The 13,098-nt window shown below is 42.0% G+C and overlaps 1 protein-coding gene across 1 annotated transcript in view; it reads right to left on the bottom strand.

The window, feature by feature from the left end:
- The window catches only part of PAN3 (poly(A) specific ribonuclease subunit PAN3), a 76,024-nt gene extending 63,139 nt beyond the window's left edge, over positions 1 to 12,885 (bottom strand). Inside the window, 3 exon segments of the mRNA XM_050331216.1 lie at positions 12,338 to 12,525; positions 12,527 to 12,657; positions 12,660 to 12,885. Coding sequence (XP_050187173.1) covers positions 12,338 to 12,525; positions 12,527 to 12,657; positions 12,660 to 12,767 — 427 coding nt within the window. The 5' untranslated portion in view covers positions 12,768 to 12,885.
- Positions 12,886 to 13,098: the final 213 nt, after the last annotated feature.

Genomic DNA, 13,098 nt, shown 5'->3' with positions numbered 1-13,098 from the left:
AAGAGAAAGGAAGTTTATGAAAGAGAGTATTTGTAGCTAAATGACAACATTTGTAGCATGAAGTTACAGCACAAATGCAGAAAGAGATAAGGAGTCTGAACTTTACAAACAAGAATAGCAAGGAACGTAATGATATAAAAGAGAAAACAAATGAACTAAAAGAAACGTAGAAGGAAAGCTCATTTTATGAAAACCTATATTCTTGCATACCCTTCTTGGAAATATATTTGTCCAGTAGAGCTTGCAACTGGATGTACTGGTTCTTTTAAAGGGTAACATATAGAAAATATACATTTAAAAATATCTCACATCCTTTCATAGAAACCACAAACATTTTAAACGCTCCCTTAAAAGTATATGACAATGTTCATTATTTCATACTTCATAAAGTGGCAACATTCTCATAAAATGTAGCCAAAAAAATCTTTTAGACTGAAGGTCAGTGTGAAGGATTTAAGATGAAATTCATCCCATCTAGAAACAAGGGCATGACACACAAGTACAGGACTTTAAGAAAAAATAAATTAATACTATAAAACTACAAAGAACAACAAGTAGCAGTCATAATTAACACAACACCCAAGCAGGTATTACTTTGATAGGGAAAAAAAAAAAAAAGAAAAAAGAAAAAAAGCAGCATTTACAATGGTATACAAGCTGCAGTGCAAATCAGCCTTCCGTAAAAACACCCACGTGGAATTGTAAAGACACTTATCACAATGGCCAGGCCACTGCAAGCCAACAGGCATGAGTAATGGGTAGCTCCAAGGTAGGAAGGCACACATCCAACGCAGAACATCCTGTACCAAACTATCCAACTTGAACTTCTGGAAGGATATGTAGCCAAAAGGTGACACCCAGAAGCAACTTTTTGATCCTAACCCTCAAAGGAAATAAAATGCAACTTTGTGGCACAGCTAAAGGAATACATATTATAAACCATCAACTTTCATCAGAACAGGAATTTTCCCTCCAAAAGAGCCTACATGACCCGGTGAGCCATTTCCATGCAGCAGGCAGAGGAAACAGCCAAAGAAGTACAGTCCTACATAATCACAGGAAGGGCTGGAAGAGAGAATGACTAGTAGCACACACACCACAGATGGAAACACTGCCCAGATGTGCTCCCTGGGACTGGAGCTGTATGAACCAGCCAACTGGGGTAACACCAAGAGCACCCCAAATGAAGAGCTGTATGTGAGAGATCAAATAAAGTGAGATAAATATCTCAGTGGCAAAACACGTCAGTTTTGCAAGGGCAAAAGATTCTTAAGAGTACTGCTGCCTAATCTAGAATATTATTTGTATACTCTGTAGGTTTGAAGGAAACATCTAAGAAACTTTAAAGATGCTAATTACTAACAAATTGTAACTTCTTTCTTAAGAAGTTTTAAAAGTTATCTTAGCTAACAGGAAAATAAAACTCCCTCCACTATCCATGCCCTAGATCCTCCTTCACAATTTTAAATTAGTAGCCACATAGAAGCTTCAGAAGTCTTCTTGTTACAGCCCTAAAAAAAGACAAAACTTTTTGGATTTGTCTTTTAGACTTCTCTTCCTCCTTTAATTTCATTTGGGAAATTCACATTCAGAAGTTTAAGAAAAGTATTTTATGGTTCAACTACTGTACCAGGGAAAATATTAATGTCTGCAGTAATGCCAAATACTGTCTAATCCTACCCACTACAGTCATTCCCTAACTTACACTGTGAAGATTAGTTATCTTAACACAATCATTTTATGGCATCATGAAAATACGAGGACTCATTCATAGAAGAAAACAAAAAGATAGCAAATTCATGTTTAATTGTAAGTAGTTTCAGTCTAGTTTGCCCATAAATTTTTCAGGGTTCTCACTGTGATTTCTAATTATTGTAAAAAATCATTTCCAATATAGTTTTGTCTGTCTGCATTTCAGCCATTATCAAAAAATCTTGCAGTTTTTATGCTATATCTAGACTGTAAAAGATATTACAACTTGACTGACCAAGTATTTCCAGGAACAACTGTCATTTCAAGGCATACTACATAATTTCAACAGTCTATCTGTTATTTCATCTCATACTTCTGCCAGAAACTCCAGATTCTATCCAATTTTTAACCAACTGGCAAGTTACTCCCTCAGATGACACCATCAACTTTACCAATCCTTCAGGTTCTGCTGAGGAACTAAAAAAGACTATTCTTTCTGCTCCTTCTACTGCTCCTCACTGTGGCAGAGTCAAACATGAGAATCCAAGGACCTTCATTTCTCCATTGGACACAAAGTTAAGGCACAAAATCTTTCAAACTGGAAACAGGCAAATGAGAACTTAGAAGTTTTGTCACAATGAGCAGTAAGGCACGTGAAGAGCCCTCTCAGTGTGAAGAAATCCCAGAGCTGACCTCCAGTAACTCCAGACCGCTGGTACAGCTCAGTCACCCCTTATCCAAACAAAGCACTGGAGTCAGTGCCAGTAACCTTGCTAGGGGACAAATACAGCACCAGGTGCTCCGCTCCCACTCTGCCTGAAGCATTCTCAGTGCCAGGTAGCTCAAGCTGCAAGCAGCAGCAAGCTTTGGGCAGCAACCCCAGAGCTGAGTTAGGCTGAAGATGCTGCTGGGAATGACAAAGTGGATCTTTGACACTGCTGCTTTTCTACCGCTGCTACTAGTTATGCAAGCCTTTTCCAACCCACTTAAACTGCTCAAAGCTACAATTTTGGCTTTCTATTGGCACACTGATATCTAACTGGGCATTCCAGACAGCGAAAGCTACTCCATAACATTTTCTTTATCTGAGCTGCAGGAAGGCCATCTCTATACTTAAGTGCAATGGTATGGCCATTCCAATCAAAAGTACATTCACTGGAGGAAAGGACAGTTTTCTTGGCAGTAGCTCACATTTAGAAGAGAATGCTGTAGAAGTGGCAAGCATACCTATTGCCTATAGAACAAAACAAAGAGTGTTCACTACATCCTCCGTTTGCATTCAAAGGGGGATTCAGCTTTTACACTGTTCAAAGCCCAGCAAATACCTAAACAGCCAAGGTATTTTTACTGTATTTGGCACCTGTCCTTCTCTACAAGAAGTAGAAGGCTTTATCCTCCTTCTGTCAAACATTTGGCAAATCAGAAATTCTCAATTGCTTCTGGAAAGCCACAGTAGTTCAGAGCATGAATAAAAGAAAAATTACTTATCCCAAGCAATCCATAAAAGGTCTACAGAAGTGGGCGCACTTCACCACATGAGCAGTGTGGTATTAAAAAAATGGAAGCCTAAGCTGGAAGAAGATCTTAGTCCTTATAAAGTTTTTATTCTCATGTGTTTACTAATTCACATCAGTCCTTGCATTCAATTTACATATCCAAATCTTTCCTATGTAACAATTGCAAGTATCTTCCAAATATTTCACACACTGTGCTATTAGAATAAAAAATAAAACCTTTTTGTATCTTAAAGCATTGATTATAACCTTAGGGAAGTTTAGACAACCCCAAATTGGCTTTTTTTTAAAAAAAAAAGAATAAGTCTTCCTGTTGTGTAACAGTACTATCCATGCATTGAAGCTGTACATATTTTCAACAGGCTCTCATTGGAGAGAAGCAACAACTTCCTTATAAAAGTAGAAAGGTTGACTAGGCAAGTCAGAGAAAAGATGGATGTATAAGGGAAAAACTAAAAATCCAGTGGGGGAGAAAACCTCATGTTATGTAAGCACATGTGAAAACAAGAAAAAATTTCTAAATTCCATCACTATAAAAGACAGAAGTTACATTCTGGCAATTCTGGAAAAAAAATTAAATACAACATCTTGAGAAATTCAGAAGAGGTTTTCTATTCTTTGTACACACATTATCTAATAAATTTCTTGCTTGGTGAGTAACACTGCAGCTTAACGTGACAACTGCAATTAAAAATAAATATCTTCTTATATAATTCCTCTCCTGCAGAATTTTAGTGGAGAGTAGGCTTCCCACCAGATGTAGCCACCAAAGAGAAAAAAAAAAAGCATAGTTACTTTTGCCTTCCTTACAAAGACTTTTTTTCAGAAACAAAGTATCTCATCACAGCTTAAGTGCTTCAGTAGCACTGTGATGAATTCAACATAGGCGCTTCAACAGAACCAGTGGGTTTTGGTTAGTTTTAGTCTAATGTTCGTCTTGTCTAATACCAGCACTATCTGAATACAAATATTATCTGAAAAGACTGCATTTCTGATATTTTCACTCTATCATTTCACGAACCAGTAAACAAATACTGCACTATCCTAGACTGCTGCTTTCACGAACCTAGTATCAGCACTGATCATCTCAGACATTGTTCTTAATATAAAAAAGGATCCTTTCTAGTAATGTGATATATTGCCCCCAAAATCAATGGGCTAAAGTAAGACCACAACAGATTTAGCTGACACTTTTCAAAAAAACAATTTAAAGACTTCTGGAAAGGTAACAGAACACGGATTGAAACAGTTCATTTTGCTATTATCACTGCTTTTAAAAACCCTGTACAATTATTTTGATGTTGGGTAAAAAGTTTACATATAATGTTGATTTAAACCCTCAACACTGCAACAGTGCACTTTTCACAGCTTGGTAAACTGAATCACAGGTTCATTGTATACATGTGCATCCAAGGGACAAGGTGTTATCTCAGCTAGATACGAAGCAGTAAAAACTACAGTATCATATCTCCAGTGGAATTTTACAGAGATAGCTATCCTAATATTGAGACAAAAACAATAAAACTTGTATACCAAGCCTACCTATGGCAAGTCATTTAAGATTGGTGTCCTTTTAGTTTCCTAGAAGAACCAAAGTGCCAGAGAAGCTTATGCTTGTCTTCCTTTGCTTTGTACTGACACGTACATTTACTTGCACCAGGAAATAATCATGTGCTGGTAGTCCTAACCTCACTTGTACACCTTTAACAGTTCACAAGCACTACACACTAGTATACATACTCAGTGTTACTTTCTTTACAGTGCCACTACTGTTAGAATTTGTTAGGGAAATGGGAATCTCTAATGTTTTTATGCCTCTCTCATTTAATGCAATGTTTTTGAAACATAGACTAGGAATCACTGAAATACAGGCAGCAGACAAAGAAAGTGAACGACACTCTCAGGCACGAGACACAAAAGTAAAAGCACACACCTGGGTTCAGATGCTGCAACAGAGTGCAGTTGGAGGGCAGACAGCACAAACGAACCAAGTTGGCGGAAAGGCAGGCAGGAAGCAAAACAGTTTGGATGAAATGCTGCCTTATTTGCAAACACTCCTACTTGGCAATGAGATATTCACAGGCAAACAAAGGAAAACAGCTATCTTTACCATAATATTAAATGACTGGACTGTCTGGTTTTTTATTTATTTATCTCACATATCATAGAAGTATCTGACAAAGACTGAAAAATAGGATAGGTGCCATCCTTCTGTTCTATAAAAGTCTTAGTACAGAGTCTAGAGCAGTTGGACTCCTTGTCATGGACCAAGTTCAAAAGCACAGTGATAATACAAATTAAAGTTAGTACTTTCTCAAAAGAGGCATCAGAACTACTCTTATCAAAAACAGCAATTTAAAGTAGTGTAATTACTTAATATCATAGCTTTCAGAACTAACCCTCTCCAACAGCTTTCACAACTCCTAAAACACCACATCAAACTATTCAACAAACTGCATCACATTTTTCAAACATTTAAGCTTTGGGTTTCATAGCCTACTCCTAACAAAATCAAATCTTTTTTAATAAAAATAGTTGCATGAAGTGTGTGCAGATTACCTGAACAGAACATTAGGACGTTTTTCACAGCAGCCGGGGAGAACGCATAAAAGATCTTCCTGCCAGCTGCCTCAGCATTAGACCAACTGAAATTATGGGACTCTACCCACAGACTACAGGAATCACATATTGCATGACAAACTTGACAACAACTTGTGCAATGCAGATCTCTCATCTCACTTTTGTACATCTGTACTTTGTTTCTAAATCTCTATTCTCAAATTTAAAACAGGTCAGGAGTAAAATGCTGTTAGGAAGCAAATTAAAAAAAGTACAAGTAAGTTCTAAGCACAAAATACCTTTGAAGATCAAACAAAACAAACACATAATTGGAACTTTTACAACTACTGAAAGACTTGTGGAGCCAACACACAAATGCACACACAAAGGGTGTGATCGATTCCAAGATACGTCCAATACACAGTGATTGACCACGCCATTTTTCTGATGGTATAATGCATTACATCTTCACTAGAAAGCAGTAGATCAGGAAAACATCAGCCACATGAGTTTACTATCCAAGTCCCTCCACTGACCCCTTTCCATCAACTGCCTCATGACCAAGGTTATTTTTTCTGCTTTAGAGGTTCTACAGAAGTGCTTCTGCCTGTGCTTATCACCCTACCCTCACTTACCAATTGTCCACTTTTCCACAGCAATCTAAATTTGATTATAGGTACCTCCTTACACAGAACTCTTTCTGAGTTAGTCCCCAAAGTCACTATTTTCTGACATTCAAATAATTCCTGCAGGCCCACTTCTACAGTGATAACTAAAAAAAATCAGTTATCTAATACCTGCTAAATAGAAAATAAATAAGAATCTTGAAAAACAAGCATCAAATTATTAAGATACAGCATATAGAGTTTGCTCACATAACGTAAGTATCCACACACACTCCTTTTCATGTTTGCCTTTGAAGCAGGAATACAATTACAGGAGTAATAGTGCTTGCTTTACATTCTTCAATACCCAACACAGGGTGAGTTCTACCAGAAACAAGTAGTTACCAGCACTCCTCGGGCATTTGTAATACTTGTGAAATATTTGGACTTTGAATGATTTCCCACACAATACAAAAAACCCACAAAGTGAATAAACAGATAAAATCAGCTTCAACGTCAATTAATAATGTGGGTTTTTTAAGTTTCGCACATAAAACTGCCCCTCAAAAATCACATATAACTTGGGAGATTGAGACATTTTTCTTTCTTTCCTTTCTTTTTTCTTAGCTCCCCTCAAAGATCATCCTCCTCCAGGTCACAGGCCATTTACTTGAGAGTTGGACTCCATGATCCTTATGGGTCCCTTCCAACTTGTAACATTCTGTGATTCTGTGATTTCCACATGAAACACGTAAAAACAAAAAGAAAATCCATGTCTAATTTCCTGATTTCTGGATTTGACATATGAGACAAAAAGTGATTAAATTAAATCAGTAATTTTCATTTTCTCTCATGCATCTCTAACTGGTTATTGTTTTTACTCTTCAATTCTCAATTGTCTCTAACTGTCTCCAAATGTCCCAAATGTCTCTTCAATGCTCGGAATTGTCTCCCCATTTCTTAAAAATATTCAGAGCAAAACAAGATGAAAATTGTATGATCTGTCAACTCCTGGAAAAAGTATAATGAAAACTAAAAGGGGAAACACTTCTCAGAAACAAACAAACAAGCAACTGAGGTACACAACTAATATAGCATCACCTGCAAAAAGTACAAACGTGTGAAAAAAGAATTCTCAACCATAAACCTTTACTATAACACCTATTTTCTGTATAGAAGTGAAGAAGAAACAAACCCAGGGAAAAGTGACCAGTATGTGACATACTGCAACTATTTAAAAGTTTGAAATAACTGTTTCTAAATATTTCAACCAGTAAATACTGAAATGCTACTGAAGATAAGAAAAATCCGTATTTAGAATAATCCTGACCATTGTTTCACTACATTAAGAAGCGTAATCCAACAGATTACCTTTAGTACCTGTTCTGCTGAATGGCTATCTTCCCCTTTTTTCTATATCCGCTGCTTCATTTTGTTTAAAAAGGAATGTACTGTGTAAAGACTCAAACACCTTTTAAAAAGCAAAAAATATACAAATGGCTAGGTCTTTCCACACAAATCCTAGCATATTTATGGATTTCACAAAACCTCAGCTGTAACGCTCACTAAGCTAACTACTAATCAATAGCATAGAGTGGCTACAGCAGAGGCCACCACTGCTCTGACCAGACACATTATGTGGGTGATGGCTGCAAAAACAGACATGATACTTTTATTAGGCCACCCCAACACACCCCAAGTCTTGATGTCTCTTTCCACCTTCTCACAGGCTGGCAGTAAAGTCTATTCATGGACACGCTTTCTCAGCAGCCATAGAAAAACATTACCTTAAAGAAACACAGGCCTGTATTTCTACTACAGAGCTCCTAGCAGCAGGGCTTTGCAAAAAGCTTTCTAGTAGACAGCCAGATGAAAATATCTCACAATGAGAGAGTGGGCAAGCTCCAGGCACAGGAAACTTGGGCAACAACAGCAGCAGCACCTTCACCATGGCCAGCTCCTCGCCCAGTGGCACCAACCCACCCACCAGTGCTGCTGTTGCCAGGTCCCGAGCATAGCTGGCACTCCTCAGCTCAGCACCTCGGGGTTTTGGACACATTTATAGGAATCAGAGGCCAGCACTCTGTGTTACATACTCTAGAGTAAAAAGCAGAGAGGAAATTAGCAAATGTTTAGAGCCGCACTTCGGTTTGTATCTATCAACATCTACTACAAGGTCTACATGCAAAAGAATATTACACCTGTTCAACTACTTGAAAGCTAACAAATACAATTGAGCTGTCCATGCAACTTTAACTTGTCTGACTTAGGTATATACATGATGCATTTTAATACCACAACCACATTACCCCCCAGACACTCCCCCCAGGAGCACTGAGAAGGGACAACGCCCCAGGAACAAGTCAGATGCGTGCATCAAAGCAGGCTGCTGGTCTGCTGCTCACAGAAGTTAGAATGTGCCAGTGAGAACACAAAGCAGATACAAGAAGAGAAATTTTTCATGCTGCCATGCCCTCTCCCCATCCTTCCCTAGGCTATTCCCTAAAGTCCTATTAATCCATCATATCTTTTGCCCTAAAAATCAAGTACCAGTCATTCCCCTCCCTCTGGTCCTTCTACAGCCTAGTACAGATTTGGTCCTGCTGCCACTGCTGCTCACTAGGCTGACATCTGTGACACGCTTTTCTATTAGAAAAGCACCATGTGTAGACTTTAGCAGCTAGCAAAACTGGAGAAAATGTTTTGTTTTTTTTCTTTTTCTTTCCCCCTTATTTTGTCACAGAGATTCTATTGAAAAAGATTTTTTTAAAATCAAATTTTAGACAGGCAATAGTAACTACGCTTCCTGTTTTGTAAGCAGTCCTTACATATGGAAGGTGAAGCGTGCAGAAGGCTTGAGCACTCACAACTCCTGTGGAAGGAGGAGGAATGGTGTTTTGCACACATGTGCTCCAAATGTCAAACCATCTGGGGACAGTGGGCAGCAGTGCTAACTCCTGAAAGTGCGCAGAGCTCATCAGCATGGTCAGTCCTGCTCCCCAAGAACATAAAAAGCCACACCATCAGGCCAAAGCCACATTTAGCCCACTACCTCATCTCTGACGCTGAACAGCAGTGGATATGTGGACAAAAGCATACGCATGAGGCAAGGATAAAGCAGGATTTCCCAGCAGGCTCTCAGCCATATGTAGAGGAAGACGAGTCTGAATCAGAGAGGCATCAAATAATCTCAAGCAGAGTTTTCTTCCAATACTATCTGACCACTTCTGGAATCCTGTCAGCTGTTAGCATTCAGGACATCTACGGTACAGAATAGCTTAACCACACATGGCCTGAGAAACTTCTCCTGGTTAGCTCTGAGATGTCCCCTGTTCATTCCACTTCATACTATCTTGTCAAAATACTTCCACACTGAAATATTTCTTGTATTTTCACTGTTCACCATTTTCTTGACACTCAACATTCCTACCATGCATGTTGTGAAAATACACTGGTATTTGGGGGGCCTTTGTGATTACCATAGGAAAACCTATAAGTAAATTAATAATCCTGTACTCAAAGCAGGATTAGAGTAACACGCATGTTAGAATGAGGCACTGACCCACTTGTAACAATAAATAGGACTACCCAGTTAATTAGTCAATGAGCATTATCTGCTCTGTGCACTGAATGATGCTGGGGTCCAGTGAGGAAGAAGGAAGAGAAGGTGACATCCACAGCTATGTTAAGACTACCAAATACTTTTGAATTAGGGAAGACAGTCAGCGAGACTGTACAGGCAGGTGATTTTTGGCAATTCCCAATTTCATGTTCTTATCCTCAGAACTTTATTACTTAATACAACTTTGACTATTAGTTCCTACATTCATAGAAATAAAACTTTCATTCCATCCACTTGAAAATCATACTGTTAACACCATAGGTCATCAACAAGGTAAGGAACTTAAATATTACCTTGTCAGCACCTATACATATCAAATCTAGATTTTGAAAAACTATTTTCCTTATTTGTTGCACAAATGTATAGTAAAGCAAGGAAGCTTAGAGGTGAAACTAGGTCCACTCCTTAGCTCTTCAACTTAAATTTCCCTGTCCTTCTTTTCCTTACTTCTTTTTCCTAACTAGTCTCCTTCCTTTAAGATCTTCTACCAGTCAAAGCTTTTGCCTCCTACAATCTGCAAACCTGCAACAAGTGAGGTGGCCTTTCCAGCAGGCAATCACTCACAATGGGTACAGCTGCAGGGAGCTCTGACAGATTCAACAGAAGCGAGTGTTTCAAATAATTTAACTGCTCAGCAGTATCAACCTCCAAGCAAACAAATTCTGAAGGGTTTCTTCTTAGATTTAGGGCTTGGCCAAATTTTTTTAACTGAGTCTTACAAGAACAGCCTTCAGAGAGGAGCTTTTACCCAGAAGCCAAACTATGCATCCTCTCCCCAAGTCTCAATCCCCTAGTCACTTTCATTCACACAGGGGAAAAAGTGTGTTTCACGCCTAACTCTGTCCAAAATAAAAATGAAAAATGATTGCCTTGTTGAGGTTGAATCTCTCCAAGATATTTCTACCTATTAAAAAAAAAAATTTAATGGCAGGAGGGACATCAGCTTGCACAACTGAAGTTTGACAAAAATCCAAAAATCCAGAAGGCTTTTAATAGAAAGCCTTAATAACTGTATATTACAGGTTCCTCCTGAAAGGGTACACATGACAGTGTCGTGTTAACGTATGATACTGAGAAGCTACCAACTACAGAGATAATAATCAGTGGCACAAGCTCACCACACCTGGCAAAACAGCAGCTGCAGGATCCCAAAAGACTTATCAGGCACTAAACACCTACATACAGCTGTTCAGCATGGTTACATCTTAATTTCAGAGAAAATATTGTTGTGACCATTTAGTAGGCAAGCCACTTAATGTAAATAAATGCCAGGTTTATGACACAAATCAATAATGCAGCCAAGCTTAATATACTCATGTAAAGAGGCACGACTTTTCTGAAGGAACATCTTTTGATGGCCTGCCAAAGTGCTGCTTTACCTACAAAACGATTGGTTATTAAAACCACTGTACTGCAAAAACTACCTAACTATTGGACCGCACATCATGAAGAGGAACAAGAAACCAGTAACAGCAGTGCCGCTCTGCATGACATACAGGCAATCTGAATTCTCACCATTTGAAAAGGGGCTGCATATGAGAGCTGAAAAACAACTCGGGAAAAAAAATTGAAGTAATTTCTGTTCACAGTAGTAAATAATGTAGATATCTATCACAGAATCACTAGGGTTAGAGGGGACCTCTGGAGATCACCTAGTCCGTCCCCCCCTGCCAAGGCAGGGCCACCTAGAGCTGCTGACACACAAACACGTCCAAGTGGGTTTTGAATGTCTCCAAAGAGGGAGATTCCACAACCTCCCGAGGCAGCCTGTTCCAGTGCCCTGCCACTCTCAGCGTAAACAGGTTCTTCCTCATATTGAGGTGAATCGTTATTTATAAAGAAATTTTTTAAATAATTTTAATGTTATACTTCAGCTGGAACATTTAAAACATAAAAGAGCCAAAACTCAACATATGTTGTTCGGAAGTGCCGATCCGAGGGTACCACTCCCGAAAGCGCTGCCTCCTTTCTCCCAGCTAGACCTTGAGCAGAGAGGTTCTGTGAACCTGCACCAAGCCTAGCGCTGGACCGACGCACAGCTGCCCGGGTGCCCCTCAAAGCCAGACAGGAGGTGTCCCTTCTCACACACACCTGCCCGCTCCTTCCCATCAGTGCCGCCCGGATCCTGTCCGGGCGGCCGGCACAGCCCCGCGCACCCGCCCGCCCGAGAGCCCCCGCCGGCCCGGGGCCCCCCGCCTCCACTATGGCTGTTGTTATTTGTTTCTGGCAATACCGCGGCGTTCCGGGGAATGAGGAACGAGGCGCCGTCCGCCCTCCCACCGCCCCCGTCCCGGCAGCGCCCCCGCCCCACCCCACCCCACCCCGGGCCGCCCTGCCGCACTCACTCGCCAGCCGCGGGCCATCCAGCCCTCCGCCGCCGCCGCCGCCTCCGCCTCCCGCTCCCAGCTCGGCTTTCTTAGGCCCCACCACCGCCGCCGCCGGGCCCGAGCTGGCCCCGTGGGGCGGGTATCCCGGCCCGGCGGCAGCGGCTGCGGGCGGGGGGATGCCCAGCGGGAGCCCGCCGAGGGGGGGCGGCGGGCCCCGGGCCGGCGGGGGCGGCGCCCGGCTCCTCATGCAGGAACTGGCACTCCTCGCCGTAGAAGCAGGTCTTGTCCTTGGCGTAGTAGCGGCAGAACTTCAGCTTCACGGCCCCTCCGCCGCCGCCGCCGCCGGCCCCGCCCCGCCGGCCGCCGGCCCCGCCACGCCGACCCCCGCCCCCGGCGGCGGCCCCACCACCGGCGACGGCGACGAGCAGGGCAGGCCGCTGCTGTTCATGGCAACCGCCCCGCCGCCGGGGTCGGCACCATGGGGAAGGGGGCGGGCAGGGGGAAGGGGCGCGGGGACCGCCGTCACCCCGGGTCCGGCTCCGGAAGGGGGAGGAGGAGGGGGCGACTCCGCGCCTCTTAAAGGGGCCGCGCGGCCCGGGGCGGCGGCGCCTCCTCCTCCTCAGCGGTCCCGGCGCTCGGGGTTGTTTATGCCATTTTCCTCTTCCTGAGCGGCCGCGCCTGCGCCGAAGCGGGGCATCCTGGGTAGCGCCGGCGGCTGGGGCCGGGGCCGGGGAGGCGGAGGGGAGCCGGGGCGGGCGGGAGGAGGGAGGAGGGATGAG

Source organism: Myiozetetes cayanensis, unplaced genomic scaffold (assembly GCF_022539395.1).
Source record: "Myiozetetes cayanensis isolate MyiCay16 unplaced genomic scaffold, myiCay2020 scf5-8, whole genome shotgun sequence".
Classification (NCBI taxonomy): Eukaryota; Metazoa; Chordata; class Aves; order Passeriformes; family Tyrannidae; genus Myiozetetes; species Myiozetetes cayanensis.
Note: the sequence above shows the minus strand (reverse complement) of the source record. Positions and strands in the feature narration are given on the sequence as shown.